The sequence below is a fragment of a genome (genome assembly GCF_019968985.1).
Source record: "MAG: Porospora cf. gigantea B chromosome Unknown PgB_NODE_31_length_63540_cov_307.727_52001-63540, whole genome shotgun sequence".
NCBI lineage: Eukaryota > Apicomplexa > Conoidasida > Eugregarinorida > Porosporidae > Porospora > Porospora cf. gigantea B.
Window position 1 is genome coordinate 1 of NW_027178925.1, and position 11,358 is coordinate 11,358.

General features: G+C 55.4%; 5 protein-coding genes across 9 annotated transcripts; 2 read left to right on the plus strand and 3 right to left on the minus strand.

The window, feature by feature from the left end:
* Positions 1-1,719, minus strand: KVP17_005055 (uncharacterized protein; the record flags this gene model as incomplete). Of its 3 annotated transcripts, XM_068514795.1 has the most annotated exons (3): positions 1-1,238; positions 1,267-1,532; positions 1,561-1,719. In XM_068514795.1, coding segments are annotated over 3 exons (1,663 nt in total), but the record flags the coding sequence as incomplete, so codon positions are not given.
* Positions 1,720-1,753: 34 nt separating this feature from the next.
* Positions 1,754-3,211, minus strand: KVP17_005059 (uncharacterized protein; the record flags this gene model as incomplete). The annotated part of the gene is made up of 1 exon (XM_068514801.1): positions 1,754-3,211. One exon carries the CDS (start codon positions 3,209-3,211, stop codon positions 1,754-1,756), a length of 1,458 nt encoding a protein of 485 aa, XP_068375444.1.
* A 160-nt stretch (positions 3,212-3,371) lies between these two features.
* Positions 3,372-6,613, plus strand: KVP17_005058 (uncharacterized protein; the record flags this gene model as incomplete). The annotated part of the gene is made up of 2 exons (XM_068514800.1): positions 3,372-3,390; positions 3,420-6,613. The coding sequence occupies 2 exons, from the start codon at positions 3,372-3,374 to the stop codon at positions 6,611-6,613; spliced, it is 3,213 nt and encodes a 1,070-aa protein (XP_068375443.1).
* A 24-nt stretch (positions 6,614-6,637) lies between these two features.
* KVP17_005056 (uncharacterized protein) lies at positions 6,638-10,881 on the plus strand (the record flags this gene model as incomplete). Of its 3 annotated transcripts, XM_068514798.1 has the most annotated exons (2): positions 6,638-7,871; positions 7,901-10,881. In XM_068514798.1, 2 exons carry the CDS (start codon positions 6,638-6,640, stop codon positions 10,879-10,881), a joined length of 4,215 nt encoding a protein of 1,404 aa, XP_068375441.1. The 3 variants fall into 3 exon arrangements, with proteins under 3 accessions (XP_068375441.1, XP_068375439.1, XP_068375440.1); XM_068514796.1 differs by having other exon boundaries at positions 6,638-7,951; XM_068514797.1 differs by lacking the exon at positions 6,638-7,871 and having other exon boundaries at positions 8,014-10,881.
* A 1-nt stretch (position 10,882) lies between these two features.
* Positions 10,883-11,104, minus strand: KVP17_005057 (uncharacterized protein; the record flags this gene model as incomplete). The annotated part of the gene is made up of 1 exon (XM_068514799.1): positions 10,883-11,104. The coding sequence occupies one exon, from the start codon at positions 11,102-11,104 to the stop codon at positions 10,883-10,885; it is 222 nt and encodes a 73-aa protein (XP_068375442.1).
* Between the last annotated feature and the right edge of the window lie 254 nt (positions 11,105-11,358).

Sequence of the window (11,358 nt, forward strand, 5' to 3'; positions counted from 1 at the left end):
CCTCCTGGTGCTGCTTCAAGATGTGAAGAGCGATTCGGCTGTCTGTGTCCATGTCCGCCTGATCAAGAAGAATGAATTGCAGGTCAAACCTGGATAGTAAGGCTGCGGGGAGGTTGATGTTACGAACCACAGACTTCCGTAGGTCGTACCGACCGCTGATGGGATTCGCCGCAGCGAGGATAGAGGTTCTCGCGTTGAGCGTGGCCGTGAGGCCGGCCTTAGCGACCGAGACTGTCTGCTGCTCCATAACCTCGTGGATGGACGTCCGGTCCCGCTCATCCATCTTGTCGAACTCGTCTATGCAGCAGATTCCCTTATCCGAAAGAACAATTGCTCCCGCTTCCAGAGCGAACTCTCCGGTGGTGGGGTCTTTGGTGACAGCGGCGGTAAGGCCCACCCCCGAGGCACCCTTCCCGGTTGCATAGTGCGACCGCGGCGCTATCTGCGCCACCTTCGAGAGTAGTTGGCTTTTGGCGACACCCGGATCTCCCATCAACAGGATGTGGATATCACCCCGCAACTTTAACCCGTCATCGAAACTCTCGCTGGTGCCGCCGACCAGCTGCAGCAGCAAGGCCTTCTTCACGTCCAGATGACCGTGTATGGCAGGCGCGAGGCTGTTCGCTAGGCGATCGTAGATGTTGGGGTCCATATCGTACACACCCAACTCGGCGTTCAGCTCGTCCAGAGTAGATTCCTCTCTGCAGGTGTAGGCCTTCTTGTGTACATGAATGCTGTGGACCTCGAACTGAGTGCGCTGGAGATTGCCATCCTTCAAGCCATAAATGTGTGTGGTTTCCAGTGGTACAAGAATCCCGCCCAGAGTGACCTCCATGCCTGGTGACAACTGCCGAGTCAGGCCGCCTTCCACGACGACGTCCATGTACCGAGGAACCCCACCGGGAGGTACGTGTTTCGTAGGTTCCTGGACCAACACGGTCTCGTGCTTGCGGAAGCGGCACTCCTTTTGAATCAGGCGGAGAGTCCCTCTCCTGCTCGCATCCCGGCAGCGTTGTCCGTCACAAGCCATCTTCGGAGTGAATACCTTCCCGTTGACAGGTTGAAACGCGTCAGTGCCGCAGTCCTGACACCTGTACCGAGCCACTGCCATTCGAGGTTTGACTGATGAGCATTTCGCGACTATGCACTGCATTCGTACCAGGCGGCCGATCTGGTTTGACTTGACACTGCGAAGCTCTAACGGGACGGTGGATGATGGAGGGCTCAAGTAAACGTCGCTGCATCACTACCGCCACAATGAGTTACAAGTTGGCTCGAAGTACCGCCGGTAGTTGGTCCGTGGCCATTTCCATCCGCTCGGCCACCTGTCTGGCGAGCAAAGCATTCGCACTCCGGGGCAGGGATCGTTTCACTGCGATGGCGGCCTCCATCATAAGCGTGTGGGCCTTGAATGCATTCTCCACCAAACAGTTCAGCCCGCCAGACTTCTCCTCTGGCAGACCTGAGCTGAACTCTGCGAAGTGCTCCACATCCACATGCACACTTTCCCGGCGGCCGTCGGCGACCTCTTGCTGCGTGCTATTGCAGGTTTCCTCTCACCAGTTGGTTAAGGTACATCTTCTTACCATGTGGCTCTGCGGTATCCTCACCATCGAAGTTCCGTAAAAAATCTTCGTAGACAGCCCTGTAGTCTTGGTATTTTCGTACTTCGCTTCGGAAGTCACTGTCCAGAGCAGGACCGGTAGTCAATGCGTGCATTGTTGTGTTTTCTATTTTATTTGTGTGACAGGACTCATTTATACTCAAAAACTTCCTCCTCTTCATCTTCGTCGTCTGAGAACACCCTAGCGAAGGACAAAGGATCCTCGCCTATTTTGTTAGCATCCTTCACGGCCGCGCGTGTCTCCTTGTGATCGGCATTTTCGCGCATCTTATCGGCCATTCGCTGGCGCTGAAGCCTGCGCACCTGCACGGGGCTAACGTAAAACAGGTTACGCCAAACGGTCTGTCCACCGAAGCTCTTGTTGAAGATGCGAATGGGGTCCATCACGAAGCGAGGACCTAACTCAGTTAGCGTCGTCTTGGTTGGATTCGGGCTCAGGTCGTTAACGGGCGTAACTTGGTAATGTCTGAAGATTACGTTGTTGTCGAACCAGCCGAAGTGCATGACGTGGTCGTGGAAGGGCTTCGACTTCGGGTGAAAAAGAGGCGTTCCAAAAACTTGGACAAACATCTCCTTCATCAGGCGGAGCTCGGGTTTGTCGGAATCGTCGAACTCCGGATCAAACGACAACAGCGGCCGTGAAAACTTGAGGCAGTTGCCACCCATTCGAAGCTCACTTGTTAAGTGGATGCTCCTCAGATGAAACAGTACCGTGGGGCCCATTGGTAACTTGGCCATGTGCATGTAGACGTCACTTTTTCGCTTCTCCAAGTACAGAACGCTGGAGCAGTTTTTGGTCGCTGCCAGCTCGGTCAGCTCGGAGATCTTCGAGTTCGTATCCCATTTGATTTCTGTACGAGCGTGGGGTAGCAGGGCCTCGAAGTCCTTCATCAGATAACGCCCACGAGAACAGATCTTGCGGGAAGTCAGCAACATTACCCTCTGCTTGTTGCGCCATTTCACTGAGTTTTTGAAGTAGTCATGTTCCAGCACCTCATCGTCCTCCAGCAGCTCCTGCTTGGCCACCTCCTGGCCGTCGTAAGCTGCGCTCACAGGCACCGGTACAATCTCTTCCACAGCCATCTCCTCCGCTTCGCTTACTTCAGCCTCTTCGGTCTGTTCACGCATCTCGCGGTTCTTGCGAATTGCTTTACGCTGTCTCTTTGTCAGGTCGTATTTGAACGTTCCTTCTGGGGCTCTCTTCTTGGATGGGGATTCGGTCGGCACGTCATCAGAAATCGGTTTGGAAATTGTCACATCCTCAGAAACCACCTTCTGTGCCTTGTTGGCCGTTGACACGTCCTCAGAAACCTTTTTCTGTGCCTTGTAGGCCATTGACACGTCCTCAGAGACCTTCTGTGGCTTCTTGACGGTTGGCACGTCCTCAGAGACCTTCTGTGGCTTCTTGACGGTTGGTACGTCCTCAGAGACCTTCTTCTGTGGCTTCTTGAAGGTTGGCACGTCCTCAGAAACCTTCTTCTGTGGCTTCTTGGTAGCCTTCATATGCTCTGCTGCTGGCTTCTTCGCGCTGCGCGCCTTCCCTTTGCTGTCGCTTCGAGCCTTCCCTTTGCTGTCGCTTCGAGCCATCTCCCAAAAACGCAGATTTATCTTAACGACTGTACAAATCCAATGCTTGCGGATTGTGGTTCTCTCTGTCCAGCGTTAGTCGCTGTGTGTGTGAGCAGGCGTCGAGTGTGAGTGAGTGAGTGAGTGTGTATGTAGATAGTGAAATGTTCAAATTTCCGGCATGCCAACGTTCACCCACAGTAGGCTTTTTGGCAACGCATTGATGCAGTCTCCGATCGACCCTCGTTTCCCCAAATCGAGGAAACCATTTTGGCTGGATGGAAGAAGAACGACACTTTTCGAAAGGTTTACCAGCGTTCTTTAGACGAGGGGCGCCCTGCCTTCACCTTCTACGACGGCCCTCCGTTCGCAACAGGCCTTCCGCATTTCGGACACATCCTAGCGGGATCGATCAAAGACATCATCGGCCGGTACGCTCATCAAACAGGTCACTCGGTGCAACGCCGCTTCGGCTGGGATTGCCACGGGTTGCCCGTGGAGCACGAGGTGGACAAGATTCTAGGTGTGAAGTCCAAACAAGACGTCCTCGAGACACATGGTATCGCCAAGTACAATGAGACGTGCCGGTCCATTGTCATGCGGTACGCCGCGGAATGGAGAACTACCATCGAGCGAATGGGGCGATGGGTGGACTTCGACCATGACTACAAGACAATGCAGATGCCCTACATGGAATCTGTCTGGTGGGTCTTCAAGCAGCTGCATGACAAGGGGTTGGTTTACAGATCATTCAAGGTGATGCCCTTCTCCACGGCTTGCACTACGCCCTTGTCTAATTTCGAGGCGGGCCAGAACTACAAAGACGTCACTGATGTCGCTGTGACTGTTTCGTTTCCTCTCGTGGACGATGAAAACACGAGCCTTCTCGCTTGGACCACCACGCCGTGGACGCTGCCATCCAGCATCGCGTTGGCTGTTAACCCCAACTTCGCCTACGTCACGTTGGCTGTGGAAGGCTGGCCTGGACAGGTCATTGTGGCTGAGTGCCGGGTGGAGTGGCTGAAGGCGGAAAGCAAGAGGTCTATGAGACAGGTTGGCGCTTCTTTCAAGGGGTCCACGCTAGTCGGCAAGCGCTTTACACCGATGTTCGACTGCTTCTCTAAGCTGGACCAGTGGCCCCTTGGATGGCAGATTCTTGCTGGGGACTTCGTAACGTCAAAGGCTGGTACCGGTGTCGTTCAGATGGCGCCTGCTTTCGGCGAGGACGACTACGGCCTCTGTGCCCAGACAGGCGTCATTGATGGCAAGGGAGGTGACATACCTCGACCGGTTAACGACGATGGTGTATTCACCGATGAGGTCGACTTCCTTAGCGGCGTCTACTTCAAAGATGCCGACAAAGAGGTGCGAAGGCGTCTCAAGGCCATGGAGCGTTTGTTCTGCGAGTCCAACTGCATGCACAGCTACCCCCACTGCTGGCGGTCTGACACGCCACTCATCTACCGGGCGGTCCCCAGTTGGTTCATCCGCGTGGAGTCTATCAAGGACCGCATCATTGAAAACAACAAGACCACTCGCTGGGTACCATCGTTCGTCCAGGAGAAACGGTTCCACAACTGGCTCGTCGATGCCAGAGATTGGTGCGTCTCGCGAAATCGCTACTGGGGCACGCCGCTGCCCATCTGGACCAGTGAGGACTACACCCAGGTCCATGTCATTGGGTCGGTCGCGGAGTTGGAGGAATTATCCGGCGAAGTCGTCTCGGATCTGCACAGTCACCACATCGACCACCTCACAATTCCGGACCCCCGGGGAAATCACTTTCCGCGTATGCGCCGTGTTCCAGAAGTGTTTGATTGCTGGTTCGAGTCGGGATCTATGCCGTATGCCCAGGTGCATTACCCCTTCGAGAACCAGAAGGAGTTCCCGTTCCCTGCGGATTTCATTGGAGAGGGTCTCGACCAAACCCGTGGTTGGTTTTACACTCTGATTGTCTTATCAACAGCGCTGTTCGACTGTGCACCGTGGAAAAACCTGATCGTGAACGGGCTTATTCTGGCCGGTGATGGCAAGAAGATGTCCAAGCGATTGAAGAACTACCCCGAGCCCACTGTCGTCGCAGATAAATACGGCGCGGACGCCATGAGGCTCTACCTGGTAAACTCGCCTGCTAGCAGGGCTGAATCGCTCCGATTCAAGGAGGAGGGAGTCCACGACGTGCTCAAGGATGTGTTCCTCCCATGGTACCATGCTACGCGATTTCTGATTCAAGAGACGACTCGCTACGAGAATTCCACGGGGTCTACTTTCGTACCCGACGAATCTCGGATCCAGAGGTCAGCCAACATCCTTGACAGGTGGATTTACGCCAGTAGTCAAAGCCTCATCAAACTGTTTCGAACGGAGATGGACAACTATAACGTTTTCGCGGTGGCTCCAAGACTGGTTTGTTTTCTGGAACAGTTAACGAATTGGTATCTCCGGTTGAACCGTGATAGAAGCAAGGGCGGCAGCGGCGAACAAGAGCAGCTTACTTGTCTAAACACGCTGTTCAACGTGATCATGACGATCAATGTGCTGATGGCCCCTTTCACTCCCTTCCTCGCAGAGTTCTTCTACGGGAACCTGAAGGCTGCGCTGCCTGCGGACCTGCAGAAGGACACCGTTCACGACGTGTTGCTGCCCCAATCCAACGAAGCATTAATCGACCCGCAAATAGAGACCCTGGTGCAGCAAATGCAGGCAGTTATCTGCGTCGGACGGAACTTACGGGACAAGCGCCGCTCTGGGCTTAAGACTCCGGTCAAAAATATCAAGATCATACATCCTGACGTGGCCACCACCGACTCTCTCAAATCACTGCAGCAGTACGTGGAGTCCGAGCTGAACGTGCTGGACGTTGGATACCTGAACGACCGAACTCTCATGACGCGAAAAGTTACCCCCAACTTCCGAGTGCTTGGAGGCCGCGTAGGAGGTAAAATGAAAGCCATCGCTGCTGAGGTAAGCAAACTTTCCTCTGCGGACATTGATAGATTCCTGGAGAGTGGCTGCCTAGAGGTTGAAGGTGAAACACTAACATCTGCGGATGTGGTGGTCAGTCCAGTCGCCGCCAAAAACACATTCAAGGACAAGAACGTCGATGTTGCCGGAGATGACCAGTTCCTAGTGGCTATGGACTTTACGTCTGACGATAGCATTGTGGAGCTGTCACTTGTCCGCGAGATCACCAACCGAGTGCAAAAGATGAGAAAGGAGCTGAAGCTCAACGAGTCTGACAACACCACAGTCATGCACATCAAGGCCGAAAGTGCTGGAGCGGTAAAGGTGGTGGAGACGCGCATGGCGGAAATCACCTCCATTCTTAGAAGACCGTTAGAGACCGGCTGGCCAGCGGGCGAGTGCCAAGTTCGAAGCTTCGAGGTGAACGGCGAACGGTTTCAGGTTGCGTTTGTGATGTAACAAATAAAGCAATTGATGCTGTAAATGAACGTTGAGACGGTCGCACGACTTGTGAACCTCGCTCTGAGTTCGGAGAGCCCTCCGCAAGAGCGCGCTCTATGTGATCAGCAGCTCACAGAGCTGCTGACATCGCCTGCGGCGCTCGAAATGGCCAAAGCTCTACTGCAACACAGACAGCAGGGCGACCAGTTGATACGTTTTTACTGTGTCAAACTGGTCCAGTCCTACGTGACACATCACGGACCCAGCTTGAACCAGGACACATTGTTCCAAGAAGTATCTCTCTTCGCTTTGGCCGCATGCCAGGACGCGGACTCCGTAATTGGACTACTGCCTCTTGGCAAGCTCTTTTGCGACCTTATCGGACAGCACCCGCAGGAACTTCTGCCGGTCAGTGTACAGTTCCTGGAGACGCTCTACAGGTCCGGCGCCGCGGGCTCGCTAGTCACTCTACAGTGCCTGGACGACCTGTGCGAGACGGTGTCAGGAGCTGGTGGCGGATACTCCCCTCTTTCAGGCAAGAGCCGGCGCATGCTGGAGAGCGCTTTGCGGGAGTCGGCGGCCGGCTTCGTGGGCTGGTGCTATAGTGGCATTGCATCTGAGAAGCAGGTCGCAACGGCAGCCCTGAAAGCACTTCGATCTCTACTGGAAGTTGTAAATGTCAACACGGTGTTCGCCGACGTTCAGGTCCCCTCGGGTAACTGTCGCTTGTTTGGACCGCATGGCCTTCTACTGTCGGTGGCCTTTGAGGATTTGGACAGGGACGTCCAAATCAGTCAGCTGCTGAGCGTCATATGCGAAGCAATGGGACGACGCTCTAATCGCCGGCTGGCTCTCTCTGACACCAGCGCAGACGACTTCGCCTCATTCCTCCACTTCCTAGCAACGTTCGTGGCGCATTACCTACCTCGTGCCTCGCCAGCCAACGACGCCGAGCGCGGGGTGACCTTGACGGTGTACCTCGGAGTCAAGGCCCTGGGTGACAGGGCGGGAGATGCTGTGCTCACGCACTTCGACGCCAATTCCCAGCTGGGTCGTGACTTTCTCGGCTCGGTCCTCTGGCCAGCAGTGGCCTCTCCTTCTGCGGAAATGGCTACCCTGTCTTTCGCCTTTATCAATTGTCTGTTACGCCGGTCCAAGTCAGCGCCAGCCTGGATAGACGCTTTCCACCTTTGCACGTTTGTTGTTCTCCGCTGCATGCGTGTGGTCTGTCTGAGTACAATGCCCATCCTCACTCTAGTTAGGCCCAGAAGCCAGCGTAAGTTTAGGGGTAGAGTTGGCACGCAGTGCGTCCGCACCTGGAGGCTGCTGGAAATTTTATCGTGTCTGTGGCTCTGAAGGATGTCTCTGCTGCTTCTGATTTCTTCGGCGTCGGGTGGACATCGAGGCTTCTCGATTTCATGGTCATCGAAGACGAAACCAACACGAACCTAATGTTCGCTGGTCTCAAAAACAGCGCCATGACTGCTCTGCAAATGATGGCCTCGACCCCTGAAGGACGTTCCGCCGTGCTTCGAAGTCTGCACTCCTTGGCGGAGCTCATGTTCAGCCAGGCAACGTTCAACACGGGCGACGACCTCATCTTGAAGCAGCTGAGCTCCCTATCCGAATTAGCGGCCATTCAGGATAAGCACCGGTTCCTGTTGATGTCCTCATGGGTGTTGTTAGACGCTTGGTGCAGCGCAGTGGACACCCTGGTACAGAAGCTACCCTCCTGGTCAGACGATGCTGATGACTGGAAATCTCACTTCGTGCGACTCATCAACCTGATGCTACAGCTGCCTCTCACGCGAGACGAGGACTATAACCTGGGTCAGCACTATCTAGAAATACGGCGACTCGATTCTCTCTGCCAGTGCCACATGCTTTGCGGTCTGGGCCACCCTGACTGGAACTACCAGCATTTGGTCAACCACGTCTACACCTGCGCTTCGAAGGCGGCGACGCGGCCTTCCAGCGGGCGGCCGGACTCCACTCGCCCCTTCGAGGGCGGCCAGGAGGATTGGGCGGAGTCGGAGTACATCGTTAGACGTCGGGCGCTGTATGCGTTGATGACTCTGGCCCAAGGCGATCCCGTCCACATGAAGCCCTTCATTGAAACATTAGCTGACCAGGTCTATGGCCGGATGCAGTGCGAACTGCAGGAGACTGAGCGCTCGCTGCTGACCGAATGCCTCGTATCGCTGGTGGCGAGCTCACAGCTCTACGCAGTCCAGCAGCTTCATATCTCCCGTCTCGCCAGCGCCGCCGTTGATGACCTCTCCGGCTTCGCGCTTGGTGTCACCCCGTTGACCATGGCTCAACGGCTTTTCGGAAGCGATTGGAAACATGGCGAGAGCGACAGTCGCGCAAGTGCCCGGCGGGGTCTCTCTCGGTGCATCACGCAGCTGGAATCCACCATCAAGCGTTGCACGTGGCCGAGTGACTTCGAAACCCTCGAAAACGGAGGCTACCTGATGCCGCCTCCTGCTGATCCGGCGGCACCGCACGCTGAGCTGCTAGTCCATCCTCTGTCAGAGCTGCTCACGGCTGTACGCCTCCCCCTTTGCACTCTGTTCCACTCCTACGCCAGCCTTTGGAACAAGCAGACCGTTCAGCAGGCGCCCTGGCTCCTTTCCTTCCTTTACCCCGGCGAGGAGGAGTGCGGCTCCTGCTGCGGCCAGTTGAAGGGCGAGGAGACGCTAAAGGACCTGATTATGCGACTCTATCCCGGTCCAGCTCACATTTCGCCAGAGGAACTATGCTTGGCGCGGCGGCACGCCTATCACCTTCGAGTTCACTTCGTACGGTGTCTGGGCCGGGCGCTGACTGCCAATCCTTACATGGCAGACCTGAGTAGTTTCCAGATGTTTTTAGACCACATCAGCTGGGTGCCTGCGCTGCACCTGGAGACAGACATCTCAAATATGTGGGCGAAGGTCATCGACGAGAACTTCTTAAGCCTCTTGCTGATGCCGCCTCCTCCACCGTCCAGAGCCAACGCCACTACTGCCGATTGCGGCTGTCTGCTTGTCTCGAGGACCCAGCCGTGGACTGCTGGGGCGACACTGTTGTCTCTTCTGCAACAAATAGTGAACCCAGCTCTAGCTCGACTGGCACAGCGGTTGCATAGCGAGTGGACCTTTATAGAGCAAGTGACGGAAGGCACCAGCGACTTCGCACACACGGTCCGAGTTGAGAGTTGCTCTCAAATTGCCATGGCTCTGGTGCGGCTGGTGCTCGCCCTGTTTAGCCTCAAGACCACTGTGGTGACAGCGGCTACGACGCTGCGCCTTCCGACGCCCGAGTGCACCGCCAGCGCTAAATACGTCGAGAGTGCGCACCAGGACGCGGAGAAGTCGCTGAAGGAGGACCTGTACTCCTTCACCCGCAAGGTGAGCGAGTTCAAGCGCATGCTATTTGATCCCAGGTCTGCGGTCAACGCCGCCCCTGGCGGGGGACTGCTAGATACCGTCTTGGGCGTGGTCTTCTCGCTGCTCACCGTACCAAACGTCGTCGTGCAGGTTGCGGCACATAGCTGCCTGCGCGTTTTTGTTCGGCACGCAACGAAAAACTTCATGCCTCTTCTCGATGGCTCCTCCACCGCGATTGCAGAGGTGTTCTGCGCCACGCTCTTGGCAAGTCTCCAACCTCCAAGTTTTGACCCCTACGACGCGGATCGATCAGTCATGAAAGCGAGTAGCGCCCTGCAGGAATTTATGACGGAAACTAGCCAGGCCAAGGGCCCGGTTCTAGTACTGGACTGTTCTGACGACTCAGCCGCCACCGCCGGCTACGTGTCCAACGTAGTGGCCACTCTATATGACGCACTGAGAGGCATCTATCGCTGCCAAGTAGATGCTCTATGCAGGCTGAAGCCTGAATTCGACGCCAGTAAGGATCTAAGCACCGCAGCGCTAATGGAATCTGAGGCTTCTCAGAAGTGTGTCGCTGGACTCAGGTCTCTGCCGGTTCCGATAACGGACGAGGAGCTGCAAATCGTCATCTGCAGCCTGTGTCAACCGCGAGCGACTCACGAATCCAAGGACATCAAGCAGATTCTACGGAACCTTCTGCTGCAGAACTTAGCGTCTCTGGGAGACATACCTGTCCTTTGCCTGTGGCGCAGCTGTAACGCAGAATTGGTATGCGCCTTAGCCAAGCAACCGGTGACGGCACGTCAGGTGTCCAGCCACAACCGGCTTGTTGCCTTTGCTCGCAAGTTGCAAGAGAGTACCCTCCAGAGAACTTCGGATGTGATTGATCTCTCAGAAGTGTCATTTCTATAATTCAGATGTTGACATACAAGCCCAGGTCCGCTACAGCAGTGGTCACTCTTGTCCTGATAATAGACAGTGCTTCAGCGTTTGTAACGTTGAGGCGATTAGACAGTCGAAACTGAACGTCGCCGAGGACGTCAATTAAGTCGCCTCCCAGACCCTTCAGCGCCTGGATTTCTTTCAGCTCCGTAACCTCGAGCTGTTGAACCGAGCCTTCGCGAACACCCCACATGTAGTAAAAGAAGAGAGAACAGAACTGCGTCAGGCCGACGTCCAACCCTCACCGGCTGCCCAGAAAAACAAAACGTGAACCAGAACACCATATTACCCAGCGTTGGGTTCGACTGGAACTGCATTGGGAACCAGCAGGTCGCTCACTATGGGCTTTGCGGTAAAGTACATCAGCGGAATCTGCATCAACATTCCTAGGAAGACAACGCCTGTCCAAGTGAAGCCCAGAGGCACAACCGCCAAGTACTCGTGAAG